At 37.6% G+C, this 16,537-nt stretch overlaps 1 protein-coding gene across 10 annotated transcripts; it reads left to right on the top strand.

Annotated features, from left to right (window-relative positions):
- Positions 1–825: 825 nt before the first annotated feature.
- Positions 826–16,431, top strand: LOC122877317 (AP-1 complex subunit sigma-2). Of its 10 annotated transcripts, none has more exons than XM_044198716.1 (7): positions 826–944; positions 1,691–1,869; positions 4,020–4,128; positions 4,275–4,412; positions 7,681–7,767; positions 12,785–12,793; positions 13,830–16,431. In XM_044198716.1, the coding sequence occupies exons 1-5, from the start codon at positions 834–836 to the stop codon at positions 7,726–7,728; spliced, it is 585 nt and encodes a 194-aa protein (XP_044054651.1). In that variant the 5' UTR covers positions 826–833; the 3' UTR covers positions 7,729–7,767; positions 12,785–12,793; positions 13,830–16,431. The 10 variants fall into 10 exon arrangements, 9 of the variants coding, with proteins under 9 accessions (XP_044054651.1, XP_044054646.1, XP_044054652.1 ...); XM_044198711.1 differs by lacking the exons at positions 7,681–7,767; positions 12,785–12,793; positions 13,830–16,431 and adding exons at positions 5,255–5,285; positions 9,760–9,822; positions 11,150–12,394; XR_006378225.1 differs by lacking the exons at positions 7,681–7,767; positions 12,785–12,793; positions 13,830–16,431 and adding exons at positions 9,463–9,822; positions 11,150–12,394.
- Positions 16,432–16,537: the final 106 nt, after the last annotated feature.

A 16,537-nucleotide genomic window follows, 5' to 3' on the forward strand; every position in this document is an offset into this window, starting at 1 on the left:
ACTAATTACACGTTATATTTTGTTTGTTTAATCAGTAAAAAAAATTATTTTAACAAATGAGATGTAACATTAGTGAGCTTCAGAGGTGCTGGTTTGAACTTTGGCAAAAGCCAGGCTAGCTGTTTCCCCCTCTTTCCAGTCTTTATGCTAAGCTAAGCTAACTGGCTGCTGGCTGTAACTTCATATTTACCGTATACACATGAAAGTGGTATCAATCTAACTAACTAATCGCATCTAACTTTTTGGCAAGGAAGAGAATAAGCGTATTTCACAAAATGTCGAACTATTTTCTAGTTTCTTTCTTTTTGACCCTGTGTGTTGATGATAGCCAACAAAAGAAAATGGTCCTGGATAAGTCAATATTCTTGTGCCTTCAACAGAGAAGCCACTTGTTCTCCATTTGCTGCGATGTAAACTATTGATCGGTGAGTGAGTGAGGAAGTAAGTCAGCTAATGAGTGTGTCCCAGTGTCCACCCTAAAGCCCTGATGTCACCAATGTGATCAGTGTGCATCGACTAAATACCTCTATAATAACTAATATGAGCCTATATATTATTTTATAATGTTGTCCACCATCAAAATATCAAACACTACATAACATCTAAAGTCCTACACTAACCACTTCTACTGACAAAGCTACATGTCACTTCTGCTTATTCCGCCTCTATATAAACCTTCAGCTGCTGCTTCTGATGATGATGATAATGGGCCGAACTATCCGGCGCCTTGTGGTTTGATTTATGTATATACCAGCCAATCACATCCGCGATATTGAGTTAAAGGGTTGGATAGGCGGAGACTGTCAAAAAAATGTTAGCCAATGAACAAGGTTATGAGCGCTTCATTGCCCAATCAGAAGCTTGATGCCAACTGGCCGTATATGTCTCGGGGTGGCGTTGGGTGGCTCATTTCTTCAACGGAGAATACAGTGTTGTTATTCAAGGTAAGTAGTTTTGAGTGTGTATTATTGCACCTTTTATATTAAAATGTACATACACGCTTGGTCGCGTGTCGTATTTAAAATAGGCTAGGCGGTGACTGAACAGGCTAATGCTAACCGCTGAATAACGGTGTTAACCGTACTTCCGTCAGGCTGTATTGATAACGGTAAAGACGAGAGGATGATTTCAGTCGTGTCTTTGCTGTAACTGCAGAGAACTGGCTTTTAGAATGGTTATTAAAATGACAGTCTCATGTTATTTGTTTCAATGTATCTTGAATTGAAAATATGGGATATGTTGACTCTGGTAAACTGTTCAGGCTGAATTTGAACATGAAGCGAAATGGTGCGCTGTTTATCTTAAACACATGGCAGCAGACCATACACAAATAGCTTAACAACTAACTATCCTATTGGCATTGGCATATTAAATTATCGCATGAAGGGTTAGCCCTTTTATTAATTTCCTGAGTTTGATTGACCTGATTAAATTTAATTTGTCTTACATCTTGGTAATGTCTTGAGCACCTCCCACATTTACACTAATAATTTCCTCAGTTTGGCTTAAGTTTTAAGAATCCGTCTGACTTTTGATATCTACATCCAGCTTCATATAAAAAGTGATTAGATGTGTTCTTTTGAATGCTTTTTGTCTCTTTCTGCAGATGTCTTTAAGCACCCACTCCTTCCTCTCATCTCTCATTGTGTTTCACAGCTCCTCTGTTTTTTTCGTCATCTCTTCATTTCAGATGCAGTTCATGCTTCTATTCAGTAGACAAGGCAAGCTCAGGCTTCAGAAATGGTACGTGCCTTTGTCTGATAAGGAGAAAAAGAAGATCACCAGAGAGTTGGTGCAGACGGTCCTGGCTCGAAAGCCCAAAATGTGCAGCTTTCTGGAGTGGAGAGACCTCAAGATCGTATATAAGAGGTAGGTAGGAATGGGACTTGTTTATGAACAAAATGTTTTCTGGCTGAATGCTCACTGAATAGAATTTTTCACTCTTGCCTGGGCATTTCATAGACCTGTCATTCATAGACACAGCTCAGTTGGAGAATCGGGAGAAACTAAGTGTTATCAAAGAGACAAAGGCATCATGACTGCACTCAGACTACAACAAGAAAGAGCATTCATTTTTCCTCATTATATCCTGTTGCTGTGCCAACGGATGGGCAGGCAGACTATTGGTGAACCCGAGTGACCCAACAGGGACAGCCAAACACAGCAGTCGAGGTGCTGACCAGTCCACGACTTTGCACCATTGCACAACCAGACAGATGTTTGTTTACCTCTGAAATTTAAAGTAATTACTTTGCCATTTTTCATAATAGTTTTTTCATGTGTCTGTGGGGTTTTTTTGCCTACAACAATCCAATGGACTCTTATTGCATCCTTTTAAGGCATAAAAGTGTCATTAAAGAAGTGAGGGCTGCTGCCTCTGGATCTAGTTGTACTGCAGGGGTCAGAATATCTTTTTCTCCATAGTTCTGTGTAGCTCTCAGCTCTCTAACTGTTGTAATAAAGAGAGTGTCCTACCTACTCATATCAAAAGAGAGTTCTTGGATGTGAGTGTTGATGTAAAAATTGTGTGCCAAAAATGAACAATATCTTTGCTGAAGATGAAGAGAAAGAGGTCCAAGAGTAGTAATTACTTTGAGAACATGATTCAATATTGGTTGAGACGTTATGATTTTAACAAGAAGTACAGGGCCACAGACATTTGGAAATCTTATTTCTTTATTTTTTTAATTTTTTAATTTTTTACATATTAACTTTAGTGAGAAGAAATGAAAATGATTAAGGTGCCAGGTCAGATTTGTGGGTACAAGGTATGCCCTAAAGCCAATTGAGCCAGCGGAAATAGTTTTAATACATCAAAGACAATAACTGTTGCTGCTGTTTGATGTTTAGGCTGTTTATTATGTGCAGTTTCACAGTATGAAATATAAAATGTGAAATGGGAGCTGGGAAGATAAGATCTGGAGAAAACAGCTACAGTAAGGTGTAACGCAACACGGTTATAGTAAGAGCTTTTAATAAGGTGCAGCACCTAAGACAGCCTGTCTTCATGAAGACATGCAGCATGTCTAGGGCTACAACTAACAATCATTTTCATAATAAATGAAATCTGCAGTTATTTTCTCAGTTAATTGATGAATCGCAGCTCTAAGCGTGTCTTCATTAAGTCATACAGCCTGTCCTCATGAAGACAGGTTTTAGCAATCCAAATCCTCAAAATGTGTACTGTATCCCATCCCATCTGACCATGTGTCATAATCAGTCTGGGATCAGAGATTCATTGCCGGTGGAATTATATTAAGAACTTTGCGTACTTAGACTTATGCATTTGCTTTGAAAGGTTTGACCCCTTAACTTCCTCTTGCCATCCCTGCTGGCTTGCCATATGAGTCAGCTACAGTAAAAGTGCTGTATCACTTCTCTGCGCCACAAACAACTGAACTGAACCCTTTGTGTTTCCTGAGCTTGGCTGTGCCTTGCATTCACTTGCACACAGCAGACAAGGAGTGGACCATGAAACGATTCAAGATATAAAAGGATCAGATAACGGGAATCGATAATGCCAACAAGTTCCAGTCCTGTCGAGTTTGAGACTTGTTACTTGTCTTTCTAAAATCTACAGCCTACTCCATTGTGCCCTCCTGCCCCGCTGGTTGTGAGGGATCAACTGACCAGCTCCTTTATTAACCAATCATCACATGCTTAAAAGGTGCCTTAGGGCTTATCAGGGATAAAGAATCATGGCAGAATTAGGCTTAACTCATACAGCCTTCTGCATACTGCTTCTGGCTTTTAAATGAATACCATGTACACAGTAAACAGCGATCCTTAATAATAACAGAGAAGTGCTCTCTCAGCACTATTACAGTGAGCTGGGGCCTGGGAGACAGTATATATCACTTGGAGATCCTGTCTAAGTGTTAAAAATGCACAAAGTCAGCTCTTCTTCTATTTACTTTATCAGGTTGATGTCGCAGTTTTCACAATGAAAGATTCTTTTTATTATTATTTTTTATTTGGATTGTCGAGTTAAAGTTGGCTGGCTTGTCATTGTGTTGCAGATATGCTAGCCTGTACTTCTGCTGTGCCATAGAGAACCAGGACAACGAGCTCATCACACTGGAGATCATCCACAGATATGTGGAGCTGCTGGACAAATACTTTGGCAGTGTGCGTTTCTGCTGTCTCCTCACGTCTCTTATGCTTTTATATGTCATGTATCCATGCCATGGTTAATCACATGTTTGCCACCTGTTGAACCTAGCCTCAAAATACTATTCATTCATAATTAGTGTTCTTTCATTTCTGAACAACAGGTTTGTGAGCTGGACATTATTTTCAACTTTGAGAAGGCTTACTTCATTCTGGATGAATTCTTGCTGGGTGGGGAAGCTCAGGAGACGTCCAAAAAGAATGTATTGAAGGCCATTGAGCAGGCTGACTTGCTACAGGAGGTAAGGCATCTAATGAAATCAATGTGGGAACAATATTGATCTCATACTAATGACTTCATTAGTAATATGCCCTCACTCACCATTGTAACTATGTCGACATTTGTGATTTTTCAGATCAAAGTCAAGAGGAATAGAAAGAGTTAGAGGAGTATTTTACACTAGTACTGCTTCCTCACCTAAAGTTATAATCCTAAGATTTCATTCCTAGTTGATTTGGTGACATCCATGGTTACTGGTGGTTCAGCAAGTATGGTTCAAGTCTATTTCTATTGCACTTACCCAGAGTTTCATGAATGTGTTCCTGTTATCACAGTAGTAGTGTGAGTTATGGTATTTTATATGGAGTGACTTCTCATCTCATTGTACTTGATTCATTATAAAAAATAATACTCAGGTTAAGTCAGACCGAATGTTTTAAAGTCACTCGAAGAAATGTGGACCTTGCTACTACAAAAATGAACTCAACCTTAACTAGAGTAGCTATAATTAAGTTACTTTGCCCTCTGCTTATAGGGAGTCTTGAATGTTGAGTTTATCTGTCTTAACTTGCCTCACTGCTCTATTAAGAGGAGGGGGGTCACTGGGGACTGCTAGCGCTTCATGGTGTCACAGTTGGATTCCTGATGACCACTCCTAAATACATCTTTAATTTCATTTTCCTAGCTGCATGAATACACTGTAGATTTATGCAGCCTTTTTTTCACAGATGTTTGACATTTTATTTCCTGTGATTTTCGTTCCCTTGGCTTCACAGTGCCATTTAGTTTGCTTCAAATTGATCTTGATTTCAGCTGACACTTTTCTCTCTTTGCCTGTGTATTCTTTACTATTGTGATTTGCAGAATCTAGACTTTCAGATGCGCCTATTTGCAGGTACAGTTTGTAAAAACCCCAAATAACCCTTGCTGTAGTGTTAGATCGGTAGCCTTAGATGTACTGTAGATTTACCAACACAACACTAAAGCCGGGAGAAACAACATACCAGCAACAGCAATATTTCAAGTGTCAGTAATACACCATAGATATTGAAGTTGCTGGTGTGTTTTTCTGCTTCATATTGACTTCAACCCTGATATCTCTGATGTAACTAACCAATAACTCTTCGTCAGCAGTATATCTACGTGAAAAAGTCTATATTATTAGAGAATACTTATACTTGATTTTCATCCAATGAGAAATTTAACAAAGAGCCAATATTTTGTCACAGTAACAGAAATGTTGACATGTAATGTTGTGCTCGGAGTCAAACCACATGATGAATCCTGACAGCTAAAGGGAATATCACTGTATTCAATTCCAGTTCTATTATTACTTACATTACTTGTTACATTCAAAAATGTTGTTTTCTCTTTCAGTGTGACTAAAATATTTCAAATGACTTGATTCTCCACTTTTCCAAATTTCACACATTCTTTACAGTCTTCTCAGACTTGTTTTATGGTTGAAGTGAGGGGAGCTCAGCTGGTAGCCCAGAAACAAAGCCCCATTGTCTGCATTGCTGAGACCACACAAACACTTCTGGGCTAGATTAGCATTTCATATAGAGGGAGCATAATTACAGTAGCAAAACCACAGTGCCACTGCAATTATGATTCTGACCGAAAAGCATATTCAGCAGTACACGAACAAACACCGGTCACAACAGCTGTGCTTCTGCTTCAGTTTCACTTCAATCCATTAATGTCATACATCAAAACCAAAGGCTTAAACATATCATAATTCAGATATCTTTACCTTGTGGTTGTAGAATCAATGAGAAACATTACAGCAGAGCTTTACAGTAGAGTGAATTATTATTTTTTAATTTCTATAGACAATACAAAGCAACACACTGTGAAAAAGATTTCAAAACGTGCAAAGGCAGTTTTTTTATAATGAATACACATTAATGCATACAGTGTTTGGCATTACACAGTAGTGTAATATAGACCTAATCACTGTCAGCAGGCTGATGGGTTCGCTGGATTTGTTTGCTCAACATTTAGTCAGTGAGCCAAAAGGCTACTGCTAATGAGTTCTGGGAAGCAAAATCAGGCCACTGCTGACAAACCTTTAACACCCAATGCAGAAAGGTGATGTGAACTGTAGAGAATGACCAATAGTGAATTTTTGAGGGATGATTTATTTTTTTTATTTTATTTTTTTTATATACATACAACACGTTTTGGCAAAGATTCCTCAAATTTGGTTATTTGTGATAAAGATACACACTTAAAGAGTTTCCCTTCGGGGATCAATAAAGTATTTCTGACTAAGGATGTTTTGCAGTTTACAAATAACCAAATATGAGTAACAGTATCACACGTGCAAAACTATGCATTTAATGTAACTAAAAATATATCGTTTTGCCCCTTTTCCAATGTGTACACTGATACAGATAGACTGAGATAAACCAATACCGGCCAATAATATCAGCCTGTTGATGTATCGGTCAGGCTTTAGAGAACTCTACATGAATTTAAAGATAAATTCAACCTTAAAAAAGCTTGTAGTCAGTATACCTTGCTTTATGCACTAGTGTATTTCTCTATAATATGACAATATGACACCACCTAAATAATTCCACATTTATTATGCCATCAGAGTTTAATTTTACAAGAATTACACCTCAAGGCCTGTCAGTTTGCTTACATTTTTATGTTCAAACACAAAAGTATTATTTTGCCTTTTTCACTTCTTGATGTGTGATAGATCTTCATTATTTACCTCATAGATTTCACTTGAGTCGTTCATCATCTTTTTAATATTGCTAAATGTGCAGTACATATGGATAAGAGGACATATATCATTGCAAAACATGAGGGCACCAAAGTTTACAAACTCAACTGACTATGAAATGTTCCTCATGTTACCAAACTGGGAATACAAAGTCACCTAAACTAAGTACTGAAATAAAGCATTAGGAAATCCAAATGTGGCCCATAACCATTAGCTGTGAGACAGCTGCTGCTGAGCCAAGTCCATAATCTAATGAGGACAAACTGTGAAGCTGTTCATTGATTTACAGTCAGCAGGACCATCAGGTAGCTGTGCTGTAGAGAACATACTGTACTGTGATCCTAAAAGCCTTATGGTAAGTTCTTAATGTAGGCTTTTTCCTTTTAAGTGTGTGCAGTTATGAAGTGAGTAGCCATTTTAAACCATTTAGTTGATATTCTCACTGTGGAGGAAATGGGGTCAAAACCTCAAGAGTGCCAATCCACGTTTACCCTGAGAGGGAGAGAGAAAGAGAAAGAGGTCTCTGATTGGCTCAATTCTGTATTTGTAGAGCCAGAGTGAAGACTGGGGAAGTTTGCCAAATGAGGAGATCTTGTAATGGGCCTAGAGTCCATCCATGCCTCCACCCAGGCAATTGGTAACTATTAGACTGGTGCAGTCAGTCAGTCAGCATGGGTTTCCAGTTCTGCGTGCCGTGGACCTGCATGTACTTCTCATAACTCTGAGTGAAAAATACATGACACAATGTACAGGTCATAACAGGCATGAACTCAAACTTGAACGTTTAGAACATGTCTGAATACACTCAGTTTCACTAACAGGCGGTATAATCCAACACTTAAAAAATTTGGTTGAAACTGTTGGTTTTACATTATTTTTTACAGTACTGTAGCAGATACAGATTTATTTGAAATTTCTTTTTCATGGATGCAACTTGTATTTCTTAAGTACGTAAGTTACATTTAATTGGAATTTCACTTAAATTTGAGAATACATTTCAAATTTAAATTACTGTTTTCATGGATAAGTGAAAGAGCTATGCTGCCTGTGTGAAGACTAGCCTGTTGTTTAACAACACTGAATGAAAATGCTCAGATTAATGATTCTGTATGTTTGTCTTTGAAATGGTGGAAAAGGATTTCTGATCAATAACACAGTAACAACAGTATTTTACATTTACTAATATTCACTCTACATGTTTTTGGTACGTGGTGTTATTTGGCCCAAAATGACCATTTTACAACTATCACCTTCTAAAATCTTTCAACAAAGCCCATGAAAAGACCAAAACCAACAATGCGTTAATCTGTCAATACTCTCCGACTTCCCTAGACTGTCTGTTGCACTCAGCCTCAAGCTCTTTTATTCCTACTCAAGATGTACATTTTTAGGTCGCAAATATATAGTTTCATTTTAAAAAAAGGCTCAGTAATTTCCTAAAACAGCTGGGCACTGTAGGTTTTAACAAATGTTACTCAAACAAGAGTAAATAATGCACTTGCTGGGGACTATTTTCAGCCGCGGACTAATACACATTTGGTGCGCTAGCAAGTATCTCCGGCAGCAGGATGCTGTATGTGGGATTGACTCAAAATAAACTACAGTGTGTTCATGGTGATGAAGGTAAATGTCGCCTAGTGCAACAGTGTAGCTTAATGATGTATTTTTAATAGTCTTTGGATAATAATGGAGCTCTGTGGCACAGAGGATAAGATGTATCAGGGTTTGCCTACACACACAATACTTGTTAGTTAGATCAGTTCATTGCTTTGGTCTTTTCATGAGATTTGTTGACAAAAATAAAACAAAGAGATTATTAATAATTAGTTATTGTGGTGCCTCCTCATCATCGTCATTTTATAATCAGGAGAGCAATCAGATCAAATTCACAAACACCTCTGCTACTTGAGATGCTGCAAGTGATAGGGAGAAACGATTTAGTAATCAAACTCCTTGTCAGTGTAATTTAGTAATCAGTCTAACTATTGTGCAATGGTAAGATGCAGAATATCCTCATGTTTTGTCACATTTTCAACAAGTGGTGTATAAGACATTTGTTTAATAGATGGACATACCATATGAACAAACACACGTATGTCCTGATTTTTATGATTGGAGACAAAAATTCTTGTCATCCTTTTAAAAAATGTAAAGAAAATGTACATATAAGTTAGTGAAAATAATGCCAGGGTTGAGTTGGGGGCACATTTGGAATGAGTGCCTCTGGCTTTAAGGCATTAGTAAGTGCATAGTGCAGTAGTTACATGGAAAACATACCACAGGGGATTTGGCTGAAGTTATTTTAATAAGCCTTTAATGAAACATTTCTCAGGAGCTGGCCATTACTTTGGTGCCAGCGAGCAGATCTTCTTTTGGAGTAATGATGCCTCAGAAGATTTCCTGCTCAGCTCAACGTGGCATGTGAGACATCAGAGATAAATTGAGCAGAGACGTCCCCATGAAGAGGACATTGTTATTGTGGTGGTGCACAGTTAACCTCCTACTCCCCGAGCACATAGTGTATATGTGTAGATGCTGTAGGTTCTTGAGAGTTTTTAATTTGATCCGAGTTGACCAGTGGTGCTTCGTTCTGTTTATTTTTGTCCTTATAAAATTGTTTGCCTCGCAGGTGTGATGGTCCCAAATATGGTTTCTGAGTCCTCTGGTCTTTTCCAGAATTAGGCCTGCTGAGGTGATTACTCTGTGTCTGTGGATTTAGGCTGTCCATACCTGCTAGAGCCCTCTAGTCAGAACCAGTGTCAGTCTTCTGTGTAAATCAGTCTGTCTGTAGCACACTTCCTGCTGGTTAAGACAGTGTTCCTGGTCTCGTTCCTAGTCTCGTGTCACTAGATAGTCTCTCCACACTCGACAATACATGTTTGTATTGAAAACAGTCTATCTTTGTCTGTTTGTCTTTGTTTTCCATATATGTGTTTAACATTTCATTGACACTGTCCTCTACCAAATGTTTTATATGATTACATTTCTGCAGTTTGGATAGGTGACACTTTGACTGTGTGCCCTCAGATAAATTGAATAAGTAGTGAAACAGTACACTGTTCAAAGTGTTTCCATCTGTTAGTTTCAAATTGATCCTACTCTCACTCAAAATGAAATATTTAGCTTTTTAGGGGAATTTTGACCTTTTACCTTATTTCAGTACGACAGACTAATGGATGCATTTTCCTAAAAGTATTCAGAATATGAGCTAAATGAAGCTTACTGTTCAGCTTATCTTCAAACGGAACAGAGACATAAAAAACACTGAGTTTATTTGACTTTGGCTTAGTAGGAAAAGTTAAATTCCCCATCAAACTATCATCAAAAGGCACCTTAAAGGAATAGTTAGACATTTTTGGGAAATACGCTTATTCACTTTCTTGCTGAGAGTTAGATGAGTAGATTGATACCAGTCTCATGTTTGTACGCTAAATATGAAGCTACAGCCAGGAGACGTTGGCTTAGCTTAACGTAAAGATTGGAAACCGAGGGAAACGGCAAGTAAGGCTCTGTCCGAAGGCAAAAAAGCTCACCAATTAACACATTGGATCTGGTTTGTTTAATAAAATTAAATGTAGTTATGAGGTGAAACTATTTCTTCGTCGGACTTCCTTGACTCTCTGTGTCGTTCCAGCACGCAACTCCTCATAAAACCTGAAAAAAATCGTTTTTATATTTTTGAATTATTTATGACAGATTCAACAAACGAGATACAATGTGTTAATTAGTCAGCTTCGGAAGTGCTGGTATTTGGATTTTTTTAAATTTTTGGACAGAGCCAGGCTAGCTGTCCTTCTCATCTAAATCTTGGCAAGGAAGCAAATAAGGGTATTTCTTAAAACAAACGAACTATTCCTTTTAACAGACAAAGGCAGAACAGTGGTGAGAGTAGTTTGTCTTAAGTGGTACCCCCAGTCTGCTGCACTGTCTCCTGCATGTCCTGCGACTGTCTGAATGAGGTGGCCTTTACGATACACTGTTATCTTGTTTTCTAAGCTGTGTGCGTTTCTCTCCCTCAGCCCCGTCATGAGTACTTTAATGTGCCTGTGTACTGATTGGCTGCTGCTGCTGCTGCTGCCGCTGCTGCTGCTGCTGCTGCTATCCACCCTGCATGCTGAGCTCCTCAGTGCCTGGCACCTTTCTTTCTGCCCTCTCAGCACCTGTCATTGTCATTGGTTTGGGGGTGTAACAATATTGTTAGCTCACTATTCAATTCGATACACGACAGTCATGATACAATATCGTCACAATATTACCAGTACATCGAAAATTACAGTTAATGATGAAAACATTTAGGCTGGATTAGACATTTCTTCTGGTGGAATGGAGGTCAATGTCCTATTATTGAGGATTGAAAATGTAACTTTGGATATCATCCATTTATACTGAAGTTAGTTATCAATATGTTAATTGATCATATATTTTGTGGTGGTATATTGTTACATGCCTGTCATTCGTCCACTTATTATTGGCTTTATTCTGCCAGTTGAACACCTCTCTTTATTATTACCAAGTTTGCATCATGTGCATCACCTTCACACTTAAGTTATTATTAAGAGGTGTTCATCCAATCAGTTTTATGTTTCATATTTTTATTGGTTCCCTCATTGGTCTTGTTTTCGTGACTGAATTCACATTACGTCAGCCATGTGTGGGAAGTGAATGCATTAGAAGTCATCTGTTACCTGTTCCTTTATCATGTCTCTTGTGGATTTGTCAGTTACAGTTTTGTGTTTATCTTATCTCAATTCAAAACATAAATGTATTGTATTTTAGGTATTGTCCTTGCTGTGATTTCTGGGAGTTGTTGTTATAATTATTAAAATGAGAACAAACCATAGTTGAGACCGTAGCACACACTAGTAGACCTAACAGCTTTTCAACATTTAAATATTTTAAATTATTTATAGATCCTGATTATTTCCTATTTAAATAAATAGCAAAAAGTCCGTGGTCAAGGTAAGTGGTATTAGTGGGATTAATGCTTATGCTAAATAAATATTTTCTCTTTGCAATGATTAACTAAGGGCTCTTTCGGCTTTCTACACTATAATGATAATAGACACATTTAAAATAATTACCTTACAAATTCTATATCTGTAATAAATGCACACTGACTAAGCACTTAGAATGTTTTATATGATCTGTCATTGTTCATCTGTGTCCTGCTAAGAAAGACAGACTGTTTTGATAAATTGAGGATATTTTATTAATGTATATATTAGATATAATGAATAAATTGTTTATGATTCTTTGTCAATTAAGCCCACTGGTGTCTTTCTTTACTATAACTGATTGGTCCCTGTGTTTATGGCGTTTTGTTCTGTGTCAGAAACGAACCCGATAACCTCACCACTGATTGGCGCTAAGCTCCATTTGCTTTGCAGAGGAAGTTGTTTAGCCTACATAATAGGTGACAAGGGATTCGTCATTCCAGCAAAATCCACCCCAAGAGTGAAAAGTCTATAATTGGTGAATAATGCATAGTTTACGTTTCAAGATCTGGGCTGAACATTTTGCACTAAAAATGAAATAGCACTTCAGAAGTCACTGTGTAGAAGTGGGTTGTTTTTCTCCTCTTACATAAAGCAAGATTTCTGTTTTACTGCTCTGATGCAACTCCTCTCTTTACTTTGTGCTGAACCTTGTTTTAGGATGCCAAAGTAAGTGCTTCTCTTTCTTTCTGCCACCAGCCCTCATGTTTTCCTGTACAATGTCTATGTTGTTATTTATGATTTGTGACACATTAGCAAAGGTGGAGCATGGACAAAAAAATAAATATATATCAAATAATTGGTTGAAGTATGTAGGCCAGTAGACTCTTTTCACAACAGGCATTGTGACTTAATAACATTAATGATGGCTGCATTCCATTTAGGTGACCCAGTTCCAGTATTGTGCATGCTCACTCACTGACAATGGCTTAATGGAATGGAGCCACCATTAATGTTTTTATTTACACCTGTACTTTTCATGCTTTGACAAGACAAAATCTCCGCCATGAAAAGGGTCTATTGATAAAGACACGTATTTCAGTTCATCTGTCTTTCATTTTGCTTGGATCTTTTGTGTGTGCACACATAAGTATTATAAATATTGATTTATGCAGCTTTAACAAACTGCATTGTCAAATCCCCAAATATTAATGTGGAATTTGGAGGGTGAACTGCACTAAAGAGTTGTTGGTTCCTCACTAAGAGCCACCCCTTTCATTTATTTGATTCAATGTTAATATAAAAAGAAATTAGATTAATGCAGCTTTAAATTTAAGGACCATTTGCAATATCAAATTCCCTCATTTTAATATAGAATTTGGAGGGTGAACTAAACTACAGAGTTACTGGTTCCTCACTAAATCTATCCCTTTCACTTTATATGTATTCATTTGAGTCAATGTTAATATAACAAATGTGGATGAGTGCAGCTTTAACTTAAATGACTAATTGTAGTATCAAATCCCCAAATATAAATGTAGAATTTGGAGGGCGAACAGAGTTGTGGGATGCTTGGTATAAGCCTCCCCTTTCACTTTAAATGTATGTTCATTTGTTTATTTAGATCCAGCGTTAATATAAAAATATTGGACGCGCACATTTGAGTAATGTGCAGTCACCGTTGTTGAAATCCGCTGTAATCAGTGTGTGGTGTGTAGCTCACCGAGCACTTCACCGGAGCTGTGGTTCCTCTCTCCCTCCACAGGAAACAGAGACCCCGCGCAGCGTACTGGAGGAAATTGGACTGACATAAACACTGTCCTCCTCCTCATCATCCACTTGCCACACACTCCTTCATCTGCCCGCTACTCTGCTGTATGTAGCTGATAGCAACTCCAATTCACCATTGAGCACACTCAACCTCACAGTCACACACACACACACACACACACACACACACACAAATACTGTGTTCCACAACTCTGCCTTTGTTTTCTACTTTTTTTTTTCTGAGACAAACAATGTAGCACTGTTTGGGTATTTATTTGTTCAGTGTGATGATGTTAACTGTTACCAAGGAAAAATGCAGCATAATTAAGGTTTTTATTTTTTGCTGCTTTCCAGTCCACACCAAGATGCTGTACTGAGTGAACTGCTTTATTTCGATTTGACCAAAGCTGATGTGATCACTCTGTTCTGTGAAGTATATTTAATGATTTTGGAGCTACCTCTGCTTTCAAATGTGTTAGTCAGACTTATAGAATAGAATATATTGTAAAGGGAAGTCAAAAGTATTACATTAACAGAGCCAAAGAGTTATGTTTCATCTCGCCTTTGTTTCTTCAATATTGCATTGTGATTATCATGAACTTGACCATAGTTTCAACACATCTGACATCTGAAATATACCCGCTGTACTTACACTGTAATGCACCACTGCAGTCTGAAGTGAAATGACTGTGCATGAACTGGCTTAAAGACAGAAAATGTTGTATGTCATATAATGAGTATTCTCTCAGTTTACAGGGCATTATCACTCCTATAGTCTAACAGTTTGGTCTATTGGTTTCTAATGGCAGGATCCCACTTAATGTTGAAGGCCTTAATCACTGATGGATGTCCATTCATTTCAAATGAAAGAATCTGTTACTGTTCCATAACCAAATTGCATTTGGATGCCAAGGCAATGTAGCCGGAAAATACACTGAGTTTATTTTATTAATGTATTGTGTGCAAGAGCTAAATTGACTGTTCTTTTTCTTCACGATTACTACTGTACTTCTCTTTTAGGTTTTTTTGTGATGAAAATATTTCATTGAATCAAAACTGTTGCACTCACTTAAAATATCTATGTGTGTTGCCTGGGGTAGGCTTTAAGACACAGGATATTTGCACTTAAAGCAGCATAAATCAATTTTTGTCAACAAGAAGCAGGAGGCTAACAGACACACAGCCCTGAAAATGTATCGCATTATAAAGTTGGCATATGGATAGCATGTTAGCAAACAATTACCTACTTACACATCCATCAGACATCCCACCGGGATCATGTTTCTGTGCACTATTTCCTCTCCTTTAGCTCTGGTTTGATCTCCCCCAACTTGTGAGAAAAATATCTGGATCTTTTCCTGCTAAATGTTAGATTTTCTTCCCAGCTACTCACTGACTTTGCCGTTTGGTGCTGGGCAGGTTGCGCACAGAGGGTGTATCAGAGCTTGTCTGCTGGAAACAGCTGCCTGCTGCTCAACCATACAATAAAGGAGTGGGTGTTAAAACAAAACAACGGGTTAAAAGAGGCTAAAAAAGCTCAGCAGAGCTACAGAGTTCTGGGATCTTTGCAGGTTCCTCACTACAAGCCACACCTTTCACATTACACGTATTCATCTGATATGATGTTAATTGAAAAATATTGATAAATGCAGCTTAAACTTTACACATTATGTACATAGGTGTAATTTGATTTAAGAACGTAGGAGATAAGAGAATTTTTTGAAAATGGATAAAATGGAAGCATACTATACATCACTTTCCCTCTTTGTCTATACTCTGTAGTATACAGTGTTGATATTTAGTAACAAACTTGTGCTAATCATACAGAATAGACCTCTGACCAGCGTGACAATTTAAAGCTGAGGCACTTCTGCCAGTATTTGGCTTTACGACAAGTCTACTCTTTTAAAGCTGTTTCACTGTCTACCCCACATTGGTAGTGATTTAATATTAAAAAAAAAAACAAAGAAGCTTTGGCGTCTGATCGCCACATGTAACATACTGTACAGCATGTATACTACCAATTTACTACTGTGACTCTGAAAACAGAAGAGCGCTAAAGCGACCGTGCATAAAATAGCAATAGTGTCATAAACCGCAACAGAGTATTAAGATTTTCTTTTTCTATTCTTTTTTCTTTTTTATGAGCCAAAACTAAAAGTGGTTTCCAGCCACTTGGTTGAAAAAAATGAAAAAACTTGCCACACATAAAATGCCTTTTGGACACAACTGTACAAATATCATAAAATGGCATCTCTGTATTTTATGTTCATGTTGCACAGTATGTTCATTTTTAAGAAGCTAGTGTTGTTGTTTAAACCACAACTGTATTTAATATATATTTTTTCTGAACTCACTTTTTTTGGGGTTTTCCATTTTGCAACGTATTCTATATATCAGTTGTTTGACATGTTGAAATCTCTTCTTCTTATGGCTTTTGTATAACATCAAATAAGCATTTTCATGTATAATTTATTCTGTATGATAAACTGTATCTCAGAAGTGTGACTGATCTATCTATGGCATTCTCTACTGTGTGTTGGTGAGTACATATCAATACAGTAGTTGCAGCATGAGTGTGCAACCTTTGTATGACATTACTGGACTTGTGTTTACTTATAGAGGATACATTGTGTAGTTTACTGTTACAGTGTCTGAAATGGATAAAATGAGGAAGGTTATGTTTTCCTGCCTAGTTAGAGA

Source organism: Siniperca chuatsi, linkage group LG6, assembly GCF_020085105.1.
Source record: "Siniperca chuatsi isolate FFG_IHB_CAS linkage group LG6, ASM2008510v1, whole genome shotgun sequence".
Lineage (NCBI taxonomy): Eukaryota > Metazoa > Chordata > Actinopteri > Centrarchiformes > Sinipercidae > Siniperca > Siniperca chuatsi.